Source organism: Propithecus coquereli, unplaced genomic scaffold (assembly GCF_000956105.1).
Source record: "Propithecus coquereli isolate 6110/MARCELLA unplaced genomic scaffold, Pcoq_1.0 Scaffold350, whole genome shotgun sequence".
Lineage (NCBI taxonomy): Eukaryota > Metazoa > Chordata > Mammalia > Primates > Indriidae > Propithecus > Propithecus coquereli.
Window position 1 is genome coordinate 222,315 of NW_012149175.1, and position 14,705 is coordinate 237,019.

At 34.3% G+C, this 14,705-nt stretch overlaps 1 protein-coding gene across 2 annotated transcripts in view; it reads right to left on the minus strand.

Annotated features, from left to right (window-relative positions):
* Positions 1–490: 490 nt before the first annotated feature.
* Positions 491–14,705, minus strand: part of LOC105815962 (chromosome unknown open reading frame, human C12orf50) — a 31,506-nt gene continuing 17,291 nt past the window's right edge. For both annotated transcript variants that reach the window (XM_012651246.1, XM_012651245.1), the window contains exons 7-13: positions 13,965–14,066; positions 8,977–9,084; positions 7,421–7,537; positions 5,873–5,977; positions 5,407–5,610; positions 3,630–3,722; positions 491–804 (exon numbers count right to left, since the gene is read on the minus strand). In XM_012651246.1, coding sequence (XP_012506700.1) covers positions 779–804; positions 3,630–3,722; positions 5,407–5,610; positions 5,873–5,977; positions 7,421–7,537; positions 8,977–9,084; positions 13,965–14,066 — 755 coding nt within the window. In that variant the 3' untranslated portion in view covers positions 491–778. The remainder of the gene's footprint in view (positions 805–3,629; positions 3,723–5,406; positions 5,611–5,872; positions 5,978–7,420; positions 7,538–8,976; positions 9,085–13,964; positions 14,067–14,705) is intronic.

The following is a 14,705-nucleotide window of genomic DNA, read 5'->3' on the forward strand; positions in this document are numbered from 1 at the left end:
CTGACACCTTAAAACTTCACTAAGACTTTTGGGACACCATGTGCTTAACTCATTTTTTTTCTTAAACACGTCCTTTTCTCCAACATGATCATATATATTTATTGATGTTAGGAAAAGGTTTATTTTTCAGTTTTGAATGTGGCAGAACTCAGTAGGCATATTTTGTATTTGCCAATTAAAAGATACTGTTCAGCAACTGCCCTGTATAATAAACCAATCTTTGTGTCTTTCCACCACACATTAAAGTGTATTTCTATTGGAATTCTTCTAATGTATTTATTACCAAACTGTAACTCTGGGATTTCACTGAATTTGTTTACACTTTATGTGTTATCATTGCTGAGGGCCCAGCTTAAAATCTAGGTAAAGAAAGAAAATGTAAGGTTTCCTCCATAATGAATATTGCAAAACAGAGATCAAAAGCACCATTTTACTTCTCAATCTGTGCAATTTAGCTTAGTTTACAATTAAAGAATGATTTTAATTGTCAAACTTTTAAATTTTATTAAATGTTTGCGGTAATGCATGGAATGAATTTCAAACCTACTAAATACACAGGCAGCTGTTTGTAATTTGCATTTTTATCAGTTTTGAAAGAGCACAATGTACTTCCTGCATCTTATTTTCAGAATTTGCATTTTTATCATCTTTGGCTATCCAGTATATAGTATGGAGTACTTGAGTATCTCATTCTTTGAATTTTCATTTTTGATTGTAAATCAAATGATGTCTGGCACTTTTCTCTTTTCTCATTTTTCTCTTCTCTCAACGTCCAGGTTTACTTGCTCCCGTTTCTTCTTGGCTCTAATAATAAAATACACAAAATATTTCAATTATTTTCTTTTCAGCCTTCCTCAGGGCACCAATATTCATATTTCTTTTGCTAATTGCTTACCATAAATCTAAAGGCAAAACAAAAACTAAGCTTATTTTTTTAATTCATATTTTCAAAATACCATTCAAACTTAATCCACTGCATTTTCATGCTTACTAAGTTTTGCAAGTAGGGTAGGGTGAAAAAAATGAAAGCAACACTCCACATAAGGCTGCACTATGGGACATTCAATGAACAGATGAATGAATGAGCCACCATATTGAGACAGGCACCTCCACTCACACCAGCAGTATTCTTATCAGAAAGGACATGTGGTCTCAAGGAAAGGCCACCAATGAGAATGACATCTCTAGTCACCTTCAATTACCCCGCTAATTCCCACAGACATTTTCCTCCGCTATTGTGCTATCCTTATAGCATCCAAGGACATTTTCCCAAAAGGCCCCTCCTGCCCATTTATACTTCTGTGGCCTTGGCTGCCAAAGCCTTACAGGAGCAGCCTAGTGGCAGCGTGTGTTTTCTGCCTCCTTCCCTCCAGCAGTCCATCTGTTCACTGGGAAATGTTGGAATTGCCGTTCTGTGCCCTAGGAGGAATATGTGAGAGGAAGAACACAAGCTAATTTTTCTCTTCCTATTCTGGTGATAATAACAATTGGAAAGGATAAGAGTTTCTAGGTCATAAATTTCCCAATCATAAGGAAACAAATTATGTTATTATAAAATCTATTTAATTTTTTAACTCTATGTCCCTATTCTTCCTGATGTAGAAATTTATCTAGTCCTTTGTACATTAATTCAGTCCAATTCAGTGATTTCTTAGTCACTTCACTTTTTCCAGACTTATTCAGATTTAAAATTCTTTCTCAGGGTTTTCTCCTTACCCAATCCTCCCTGCTGTTCATGCCGATTTCTTAGGTCCTGCTGCATGAGAACTAGTGAGAGAATATAATTTCAACAGTCTTGACATGTCTGGGTACTGTGCTGAACTCTTATATCCCTTGAATGGTGGCCCAGATACCCTAATCTGAGGTTTCTCAAACTTTAATTTGTATCTTAATCACCTGGGCATGTTGTTAAAATGCAGATCCTGATATGGAGATTCCACATTTTTAACAAGTTCCCAAGTGATGTCATTGCTGTTAGTCCTCAGACCATACTCTAATTAACAAGGGTTTGGTCAGTGGATTCTTGGTTGGTTTCTATTTGGCCCTCTGGCAGAGGTAATCTGTTAAGATTTTAGCTAAGTATCACCCCACCCCAATAGGACTCAACAACAACAGCCTTTTTCTGATGCTTATACCTTCTATCCCAGCCAGAAGACTCAATGGTCCTCTCTCCCAGGAAGTGTCTCCCACTTGAAGCTCACAGGAATGTGTGATGCCCTCCCATGCAACCTTGATATTTGGAAATCTCAAGAAGCTATCAACAGTCCTCCCATGTTAGACACAGCTTGCCTTCCCCCTAACCCAGATTACTTGAGAAATTCTCTTCAAAGTTTTTTCCCTAGGTTGCATCTGGGAAGTGCAATGCAGCCATACAGGGAAGTATAGATCCTGTGCTACACATAGATGCACACGTTTTGTGTTCTGAAGTAACTCTCCCTTCCCAAGTCCTATGATTCATGTTTAAGTATCTGGGATGGGGGAGAGGAAGGCTACTGAAATACAAGATCAGTCACTGGGACAGGGATAAGGGGAAGAGCACATTCTTGATTACTCCAAATATCATCTTGCCCAAAAGGAAACCACAGGATAAAAGTCTGTAGCTTAACAATTTTTTCACCAACCCTTCACCTTCTTCCCCCCAAAAAATTAAGTGCAATCACATGTGAAAATTCATACAAAGTTATAGTCAATTAAAAAACACTTCAGCAGAGTTCTCTTGCAGTACAATATGATTTGGGAAAAGATGGGGAAAAATAACAGTTGTCACTAGTGTATATATACACAGATCTGTATACTGAGTCACAGTTGCAGTCAAAAAGATTTCAAGAAATGCCATGTCAGCTATTTATTTTGGAAAGGGGAAGCTTCCTGGTCTGGATGTGTTCTGGTCCATTCTGAGAAGCTCTTGTATAAGAGCTTGTGGATTTCACATTATTTAGAAAGTTCTAGGCTACTTATTTAGGTAGGATCTCTTTATCTGGAACTTCTGAGAGGTTCAGTTGTCTGAGAAGTAATTGAAAGCATTTTATCCTATGTGATTTTCCAAAGGAAAAGAAGGCTGGGAAAAGACACCAAGCTGTTCAGCAAAAGAATAACCTGAGGTCAGGGCTACTAAAAACCTTCACCCTGAGAAGGTTCCCAGGAACCCCATGCTGTCCCAGATACAGGGTACAAGGAGGAGAATGCAGTCCCTCAGAACCTCCTGGTGAAGAAATTTCATTTTGGTTGCCCTGTCAGCCTGTACCTGTTAACATTTGTCTATAGTAGATATAGCAAAGCTTTAACATCTTATTTGTGTCAAAATACATTTTTATATATTTGCTTTGTAGCATAGCAAAGAATGCACCATAATATATTATGTAATTGCTGCAATTGATATGTTTTTTGCCCAGGAAAGGACTGCACCAATGGTTTTATGGTACCACATAAAATTAGGCAAAAAGAATCACAATAATTTAAAGTAAAATTAATTTCTGGTAGACAAGATATCAACTCCAAGTAATTAAGTGTGCATATATATCTTGAAACTTTTATTTATCTTAATGTTTTCTAAAATACATTCCTTGAACTTAAAACCTTATTTATTTTCAGAATTGCATGATACATTAAAATCACCAGTACATATTTACCTGTATATATCTTTTCAGTTTTCGAATATGTTTTTGAGAAAGGAATTCTTTTTCGCCAGGCTGGGCCATTATATGATGTTGGTGTATATTTGTCTAAGAAAAAATAGAAGACCTGAATTAAATATTTTATAACTTTAAAATCATATTCCAAGGCATTTCAAAGTTACAAAAATCTCAAGGAGGAGTGAAACTATTCTCTAAGTAATTCACTTTCCATTTCAAAGCTAGGGCATCAGGGATATACGTGAGTTTATTAAGATCATTTAAGTTATCAGTGAACATGGTTACAGATCTGTTAATTGGCTGTCCAGTTCTTCAAATAAGTCTCTCTCCCATTAGGCTAAGCTAAAGGAGAATAAAATATCTGAATGTAACTAAAATTTTCACTGGACTGCTTTACCATGTTTTTACATACAATTCTGCGAATGTTTATGGAACTTAAAACAAACAAACAAACAAACAAACTGCAGTACAGCCCAATTTCCATTCCTTTCTGTGAAGTGACTTCCACGATCACAACAATTACTCTGCAATAGTGAACTCACTGCCCCAAGAAACCAGTGCATTTGTATACAGACCTGATCCTTAAATGCTTACTTTTGTCTGACATGTCTACATTTCAGCTACTATCCAAAATGTTATATCTGTGTTTTCAAGTATTACTATACAGCTGTGGCTCTCAAAGCATGGTCCATAACACTACCAAGAATGTTCTTTTTTCCCTATGTTGATATTTGCACTAATGGTACAAAAGCAATATAGAGTATAACTGCTGGCACTGCCACACAAATCTAGGCAATGGCAATAAACTGTTCTAGTACTCATTGTATTCTTCACAGCCATCCACTCATACTATAATGAAATAATAATAATAACAATAACAATAAATAAAATAATAGTTATAATGACAGATAAAAGCCAATTTCACCTAATAATATCCTTATTTACATATATATATCCATATATCATTCTATTCTAAAACAAATAGAAAAATAATTTAAATAAGCTGTCTATTTAAAATTATAAAATAAAGAAAGTAAGGGAATCTTACATTTCCAAAAGTGCAAAACATTCATAATTCCACTAACTAGACTATGAACATGGAAAAATACAAACATGAAATTACAGAGAATTGAGTGGCATTTGGTTAAGTCGAAAAAACTGAAACCCAACTTCAAAAGAGCAAAATTTATCTGAGACAGGAGAGAAAAAGACATTTGGTTCCCTTCCCCTCTGTGGCTTTGTACTTCCTGACATATACTATGACTTTGCCTATTACATGATGAAATGATTTAGGAACAATCTGTGCATGGTGGGAGAGATGAGAGATTGTCAAAAGTATTGCAGTTAACCCCCAAACTAACCCTTTCAGAAAATAATCACAAAGACCTAAAGAAAAGCCAAGGCACTAGCCTGACAGTGATAATTGAACAAGGCAGTTAGTGGAACAAGAAAATGTCAACCATTTAAAAACAATCCTCCAGAGTGAAATAAAGCTATCCAGGGGGAACAAAGTGCAGTGCTCTGAGACAGAACTCTAGGGAGGTACAGTGTCATGTCATCTGTACCCAACACGAGCTTTCTTCCATATCCTTTAAATCATGGACAATCCTACACATGGAATAAATCCTCTCCCTGGTTTCTAAGACGTTTTGGTGCTGATGGCCTGGGAAAAAAAGAGAGGAGTGGGTAGCAATGAAGAGTAGCAAGCCATAAAGAAACTTCATGAGAATGCAAACCACAGACAAAAATAAAGCACATTGGTGAAGGGCCTCACCTGAACAGAGGTTGAGTTTGGGTTCCCTGTTAGCATCAACTTTATTGTAGGACCCATTCGCCGGCCTGCTGCGGGGAGGTGCATTCAACGGGACAGTCCTGACAGTATCCCTCTGAACATGGATATAGGATGCATTCTCAGCATTTCGGTTTTTATTATTGCGATAGTAACTCATTTTATTTTTGGGGTTTGGAGCCTGTACTGCTGTAAAGAAAAGAGGGAAGGAGGGGAGAATAAAACAAGCTGGTTTCATACCCATAAAAAAACATATTGCACTTAAAATATTTAATAGCACAATGGAAGACAATGTAAGCTAAAATAATTAAGAGGAGAAGTTGGGTTGACATCTAAAGTATAATAACATTTATGTTGCATGACTGTGATTTGTTTTTCAGGTAGAAAATATTTGATATTTAATCTCTTTTTAAATTATAATTTAGAAATATCAAATATATGGACACTTTACCTCTCCGCATTCCAGGGCCAGGAAAGTTCTTTGGTTCATCATAAATCCATTTCCTTTTCTTCACACCTTTAAAATGAGGCTTCCTCACTGGCTGGACATCATTCACTTAGAGAAGATATAAATTTTTACATGTTTTTAAGAGATGTTTTCATCTGAAAATTACTGTTGTGATAATTACATATCTGTGCATTCACATGTCAAGCAAGAGAAAAAAATAAATGTACCACCCTAATGCTTTACTTTTTAGAACAAAGAGTGATTTATTTTTAAGTACCAAAAAAAAAAATCTATCTTGGAAATAGATTGATGAGAAAACCTTCAATAAGTAGCTTTCATCAAAGAAAAATGCTTCTCTCCAAAGGAATGTGGATTCTTTCAAAAGAACATAAAATTGTATTCCAAACATAATTATAAATCTCATTATAATGAGATTATTAGGTAGTGTTAGAATTGTTATTTTCAACGTAATTTTTTTTGTATTTTTTTAGCCAAAACTACTACTTCTTAAGAAGTTGGATTAAAGTAAAATACTTTCAGTGAATTTTACTTTATTCTTTCAAAATCTTAAGAAGTTGGGTATACAGATAGTTTGGTTAAACAAGACTGAACAATCAGAATTTCTAAGTGTTAAGAATATTAAATTTTTCATTTTTTACTTTGCCTATTGTTATATCCAAAATTTTATATATGCATTCTCAATTTTTCAGAAATTTCTAAGGTACATTTCTCCAGAGAATCTTAATATAATTTGGTAAAGAGGGGCACTCTATTATTTCTTTGTGTAAGAAACCTTCACACAAGTGACTACTGCAAAGAGAAAATGAACATGAAGTACACTGTGTAGATTCTACCAGCCCTCTACAGTGGACTAATAAATCTGTCTTTGTCCTAGACCTCAACCTCAGCTCAAGCTTTAAGCCCCCAATAAAACTGTGATTCACTGATTCACTCCTCTTCAAACATCATGCTCCACCTCTACTCCCACCCTTTCAGTCCCAAGGTTTAAAATCCATATTTGTAACAAGTACCACTAAACTGAATTTCTCTGGGGCAAGTCATCATGATTCCCACCAGTGCCTAGTTAGGATCCAAGAATATTATAGGGGTTCAATAAACAAAATAAGGAACAGAAAGAAGGAGGGAAGGAATCAGGAAGATTCACAAGTCTTAATTGCATCAAGGAAAGTAGCTCAGAGGACTGAATATAGAAGAGAAGGCAAATTATTAAAAATAATCCAAAAACATAATAAAAAGATGCCAATGTATTGCACTATGGGTAAAATTTAAAATGTTATAATACTAGTGAATCTTCTGAGAAGGTAGTATATTATTAATGTTAATATCTAAATTAAACTAGTGGGAAAGCATGCAATTTACTAGGACCTACATCACAATTCATTGTCAGAGTTAGTTAATTCTTAGTCATGAATAATTTTCAAACCTTCTTTTTTTTTCTTTTTTAAAAAAATTCTATTTTAAATAAGCAAAACAAATCCATGATTAGACAAATATATCTAAGGCCAAAAAGTGATAGAGCTAATGTCTCACTTGAAGAGGGGTCCTCTCTGCACTTCATACTGATATTCTCAGTAGCATTTAATACATGCGTTGTAGGTGCTAGTCGGGTAGTTAGGGAACGCTTTAGATGAGGACTGTCCTTGTTATCTTTCAAAGCAAATTAAGAAAATAAAATGTCAATATTAGTAAGAGAAGTGTTTCAGTTGGCATTTCACTATTCAAATATTACATTATGGGCACACCTCTTTAGAATATATATGTATATTAATTTTGAGAAAGCATCATTAAAGTTCCCTGGTTGCTACATTGATCCCCAAATATCATCACTAACCAAATTTTAAAATTCAAAACTATGTCATTGACCTCAGACCTCTGCATTTCGCTGGTCTGCCTGGAATGAATGTTCTTCCTTCTGGTCTCTACACAAACGATCTCATTTAAAATAGAACACTTATCCCTTCTATCCAATTTTGTTGTTCTCACCCAATCTAATAAATATTCACTTGATTAAAAAAATACTATGCCATTATCTTTAATATGTGAATGACAAATTGTGGCAATATTTTTAATATCTCCATACAAAAGAATTAAAAGTTGTCAATTTTACATTAAATGGGCCCATTTAAATTGGGGTTCTGAAAATATTAAATGTAACAACTTTCACTTGTTCTATACTGGAACAGGACTATCCAACAGGGCTTTCCACAGTGATGGAAATGTTCTAAATCTGTGCTGTTCGGTATGGTAGCCACTAGCCGCTAGCCACATGTGGCTGTTGAGCACTTGGAATGTGGCTAGAGCAACTGAAAAATTGAATTTTTATTTTACTTAACTTTAAATAGTCATAGATGGCTAGTAGCTACTGCATTAGTATAGCTTTAAGAGTTTCTTTGATGGATTGGGTGAACCTTTTCCATCTCTGAGAAAGAGAGATTTGCATAAAATTTCCATAAAAATACTTTTCCTATGCTTGACAATATTTAATGCTGGGGAAAACAGTACATTAAATGGGTTTACATTTTGATGGAGAGGATGTGAAGCCCTCTAATTACAGGACAGCTGTACTTTTAGTCTGTGACTGAGAGAGGGGGATTCTAAGCACAATAAAGGCAAAATAAAACTATAAAGGACGTATTTTTTCATGTTTCTTGATTATTCATAGACTATAGTTAGCAAAAATTAAAAATCGGGAAGTCATCACAAGATTAATACTCTTCACAGTGTTCACAAACAATATTTTCTAACAAAATTCAGTCATACTGATAAACTGGAAAAACAAACTGAAAAGGACTTGGTATAACCATTCAGGAGAGCCAATAACTTTAGAGCTACCAATACTCCTAGAAATTATGTAGTCCAAAGGGCTAATTTTTTAGATAAGGAAACTAAGGCTAAAAATGATAAAGTCTCATGGGCATACAAATAAGAACAGTGGCAGGACTAGAATCTTAGGGCTCTTGACTCCTATCAGGTGTATATTTTGATTTTATTACCTTCCCTTTTATATTGGTTTTCATAACAACCAAGCTTTGTGTTTAACTTACTTAGACAAATTATAAATGAATGAAAATTATAAAAGGAATTACCTTTAGTATTTGAACATTTTGACACGGTGCTTTCTTTCTCTTCACTTAAAGCTTCATTTTCATCTACTCCAATAAATATGATTCTCTGTGGAACGTAACAGTCACCTCCTATGACAAAACCTTACTGTCAGTGGCAATGATGGCAGAAAGTGGTGTAAAATTGCCTTTCAATACAGGAGTATCCTCTACAATATCCCCTTTGCCCACTTTTGTTTGAACATTTCTCAGTGGTACCATTCCAACTCTATATATACCATATATGTTTAGATTAATATATATGTATTAATATATATGTGTGTGAATACTCAGTATGTAAACTTACATATAGATAATTGCAAGAAAATTCACATATTTAACAAAATTGTCCTTTAATTATAACAATCTTTAGTACCATGTTTTAGAGATACTCAGAGTAAATATAATAATTTATCTTCCATATGACAACTTAAGATGTATGAAAGCAGTTTTCATGTTCCTTAAAAGTCTTCTAATTCCAGGATAAATATCTATAGTTGCTTTAAATATTACTTATATACAAAATTTCCAAATACTTCACCATACAAGTTGCCCTTTCTTAATATAAAATACTTATTTCAAGTAACCTTCTTTAATAATGACACCCAAATGTGGACTAACCTGTGGAGAAATCAGTGGAACTAGTACAATAATAGTTGACATTTTGGAGCAATTTTCTATGTTCTAGACTCTCTACAAGTACTTTAAATGACTTACTACATTTAACTATCTCCCTATGTTACTCCTAATAATTCATTGTAAGTTTACATCAGGTATTTGGTAGTGGAAACACATTACTGGATCGTTTTGAAACACTGTGGCCAACAAAAAGCACCCTTTTCCTCCTCACAAACTACATCATGTTAGATTTTTTCCAACTTGAAGAAAAGCCACCATTAATGTTTTTAACCCAAATGTAAGATTTTATGTTTATTATTGTTTGCTAGGTTTGGCTTATTCCAGCAAATCAACATTCAGTCATCTGTAAAGTTTATAAACATGTCTCCACATTCACCCAGTCATTCAATATGTTTAAACATACTATCATTTATTTTACAAGTATTTACTGAGGGCACATCCTGTGCCAGAAATTTATCTATGGTGATTGATTACATACAGTTTTTACCCTCAAGGAGGTTACATAAAACCAAAGACAAAAATATAAACAACAACAACAACACCAAAACCTTTTGGTTTCTGCCATAACCAAATGGCTTGTGTCAGACTAACTTTCCTTCCAAAAACAACTATAAATACCAAAAACAAACTGATTGGAAAACAACCCAATGCATAGGACTGCAATGCCTGAGAGCAATGGAGATACCCAAAGTCAATTCTACATTCACATTCACCCTGGCTTTTTCCCCTGAATGAGTTAAACTCCACACTCACCACAGATCTTTCCCTGAAAGCATTTCTAGTGCATCATGCAGGGAAATACCAAGCAGAAAGTGACCAACCAACTAGGCTAAAAAGAGCGAGCCCAAAGTTTGGAACTGCCTAAGTGGTTTGAACTTGAGGGTGAAATCTGAAAGAGGAAGAAACAAAAAAGAAGTTCTCCTGAAATATGCATAAAACTCACTGTAAGTTGTTACCTGAGTCCCACACTTTCCATAAACAAAGTGGAACCCTAGGAAACAAGTGAAAACAACATCTGGGAGGCTAAAGAACTGGTCAGAGATTTCAGATGCTGCATACGTGTTGGATGGCAAAATTTGGAATTCAGACCTCACCAGAATAGAGAGATCTTGGTGAATACCCCAAGCTCTCAGTTGACAACCCAGAAAAGCAATATTTTAGGAGTAAGGGCCTTGTCCTAGGAATAAGAGCTATTCCTTCAATGAAAGATCAAATAATACATCATCTACTACATTATCCTTATTAAAGTCAAAAACCAATCCTTCCCAGAATCAAGGTAATCTAGCTGCCTGCCAAAAGAAAAGTTTCTCTGTGAGAAAACATCATTCATATATTATATAATTTTTTATCCATAATGTTCAGCATCTAATAAAATATTAGAAGGCATACTAAGACACAGAATAATTGAGCAAAAGCCAGAGGAAAATGAAAGAGAGCCAAGTATTACAAAACAGGAAGTTAGAAAAAAATAATATTACTAATATCAAAATAGAGAACTGACGGAGAATGTAAGTAGGGAATGCATAAAAATTTAAAACAGAAATTAAGAATTTAATACATGGATTTAAGAACAGAGAGGAAGAGGATTAGTGAACAGGATAGCAGATTAGCAGAAAGTATCCAAATTTGTTTAGAGTAATCAGTAAGAAAGAATAATTTTAAATGGGCTAGAAAGACTTAAAAACACCCTTGAAGAAAGAGAAAGTTAAAATGGCCAATAAATTCACGAAAAAGTGCTCAACACAATTAGTCATCAACGAAATACAAATTAAAATTACAATGAGATGCTACCAGCCACCCACCAGAAAGGCTAAAGTTAAAAGGAATGAAAATATTAAGTGTTGATAACGATATACAGCAAGCTTACCCCAAAGAAAATGAGTATCTATGTCATTCAGAAGACATGTACAAGAGTGTTCATAATAATCCCAAACTGGCAACAGTGTTTGTCAAACAGCTGTATCAATACTCATGGTGCTTTTGTGGTTTTTCACAACCATGCAGAGTGGTGAGAAATTTGCGTTGTTGGACTCTCACATTCTTAGTTGAGGCCCAACAAGGCAAGGCTTGGTGTTCTTGTTTCTGTTTTCATAAGATGACTAGAAGATGGAGACAGTAGGGGGTAGCACCGTAGTTTAAGAAGCATAACTCTGATGCTTGTTAGTGGCATAGTCTTCAGAGAGTTACTTAACACTTCTGAACCTTGTTTTCTCTTTTGTAAAATTAAAGAAAATAGAATCTACCAGGATGAATAATTTCTAGGATTTAAGATAATCTATGTGAGATGATTTTTGTGTACATGTGTGTGTGTTTGTGTGTGTACATATTTCCCCTAGGAGCAATGGTTTAATATTTGCAAATTCAGTGTTCACATCAACCTTGTGGAACATAACTACTGGTCTGCGGCCACCCCGCCCTGACCGCGCCGGATCCCGTCTGCCCTCGGAACATAACTACTGGAAATAATGAGAATCAACTCTGTGTGTTTACACACGCATGTATATTAACTGTGTGTGTGTGTATATATATATATATATACACACATATATAGTATATGTTTTATATAGAGATACATGTGTGTATACACACACACACACACACACACACACACACACACACTTGTATAGATAGATATTTCTAGATATTTCCAGCAATGTAAAATTGTTACTGCTACCATCAACAGCATGGATCAGTTTCATACAAACATTGTTAAGGAAAAGATTCAAAACTACAAGAGTTCGAACTGCATATTTCCTCTTATGTAAAGGTCAAGAGAAGCAAAATTAACCTCTGGTAATAGAAGTCACAGTAGTGGTTACCATTGGGAGGGGACTATTAACTTAGAGAGAAGGAGCATTCTGTAATACCATAAATATGGATGCAAATACATGTAAAATTTTATTGGGCTATACAGTTTAGATTTGTGGACTTAGTAAAGTCAAAGCTTAATAAAACATTAAAGTGATATTAAGACTAAAAACAATGCCTGTTTTCCTTCATATTGAATATTAATTCATCAATTATAATTTTTGATCATCTTCCTTTCAATGATATCTTTTCAATACAAGGATATAGAAGTTTATATTGCTCTCATATACATATGCCCAGGTGATTCTTCTCTCTGGTGACATAAATAACATTATGATGCCTGGAAAATCAACAAGCCTGACTATGCTAGAAACTCAGTATCCCAGATGATGGAAAATCTTAACATTTCCTTGGCATGGTGGTTCAACTAGCTTATTACTCTAACAATATTATTGGACAGACTAATGAAAGTGTAATGACATTCTCACATTCTCTGGGTCCCAACAAAGTAGAAAATATATTACTGATGCCACAAAATGAAGAAAAGTTTATTTTTGATACGAAAGCATCAGTTTATCAGTGATCGAAAATAATATTTTTTAACCAAAAAGGCAATATGATTTAATAATAGTCAACAAAATGTACAATTAGAACTGGTCCGGTTAAGTGGATCTAATTTGTTCTCCACTAGGTTGTAATTGACACTGTAAACTCCACTCGGAGAAACTTATTGCTTCAAGGCAACTAAACAGTGACAGCTAATCTAAAACTGCTGCAAATATAAGAAAGAAGAGGAAACAATTAAGTACTCTGGCACCAGGGAAAAAAATGTAGACAGAGGAAAATGGCTGAAAATGGGTGAAAATGGGATTGCAGAAAGTATTGCTAACGTGCCTAAGACATATTGGTACCTGCTCTTCACACACATTCTTCCCACCCAGCCACACTCTTTTTCCTCCTCAAAAAAGTCTGCATATTTTTAAAATAAAGGCTAAGAACTTTCTGTGAAAGCATGAATTTTCCAAAATGTTTCTGCTAAACAGCCATTCAAGATGTTTAAGCTATATCACACAATTAGGATGTCATGCCTTGGCACAAATGATACATATATTTGAATATAGCTGCCTTAACATAGAATTACTCAAAGGATTATTAAGTTCCTCCTCTGTTTATAGCTCTATTAAAGTATAGCACATGCTTGATATCCAAATCCATTGTAGGCCGGAGTCAACTCTACACACACACACAGGCACACACATACATCAGATTTCTCATAAAAATATGGAAAATGGAATATCTTGCACACTGAGTGCAAATTCACACAAAATATCTGGTAGAGATATCAGCTTCTGAAAGCATCTGATTTTGTGATGTACCTCCAATCCCCTGTGTTAAACATGAAATAGATTTAAAAATTGAAACAAAATTAGTTATGAGAGAAAATTCAAACTCATATATTATATGGTGATGTATTCAGAATCAATCAGTAATAAATTAACTTACCTCCAGTAATAAAATTAACTCACCTCCATTTTCAGCAATGTCAGTCCTTGGTTTCCTATCCAACAATGTTTTTATCTCACTTTGCCTTTCAAGGCTATATTTTGTTGGGACTGTCAGTCCATCCCCTGGAAATGAGAAGAAAAAAAGTCATCTTGGAAACTATTATTAACAGATGCTTAAATAAGAAGTTTACAATAGAATTTATGATGCAAGTCAAAAAGCTTAGAAGTTAATGTAAGCATTATTGGCACAGTGAGCCGATGAATAATAAATTTATAAATACATGCATTTCAAGCAAATTTTGTAATTGTTAACAAAGAAGCAAGCAAGTATATCTCCTATTTATCAAATGGCAATTTAAAAACTCTATTGTATGTACATAATATATGTTTAGTTTATTTGATGTGTTTTTCTATAATGAATTTTGTAATATTTCTTTTGTTTTTATCTGTTTACCATAAACAACTGAATAAAAAGTATGAGAGTCATTACTGACTACAAAATGCTAATTACACAGTGATAATTAAATTATTCTCTCAGTTTTCCTTATACATCTCTGGATAATTTTCTTCTAAAATAAACTGTTAAAAGCTGCTTTTAACAGAGACATAGCAACCTAATGCAATATGAAATTCTGGATTGGATCCTAGACCAGGGAAAAAACTCATTTTGTTATAAAGGACATTAATAGCATAATTGATAAAATTTGTGGGGAGAAAAGCTATAAATAATAGTGTACCAGTGGTAATTTCCTGATTTTGATG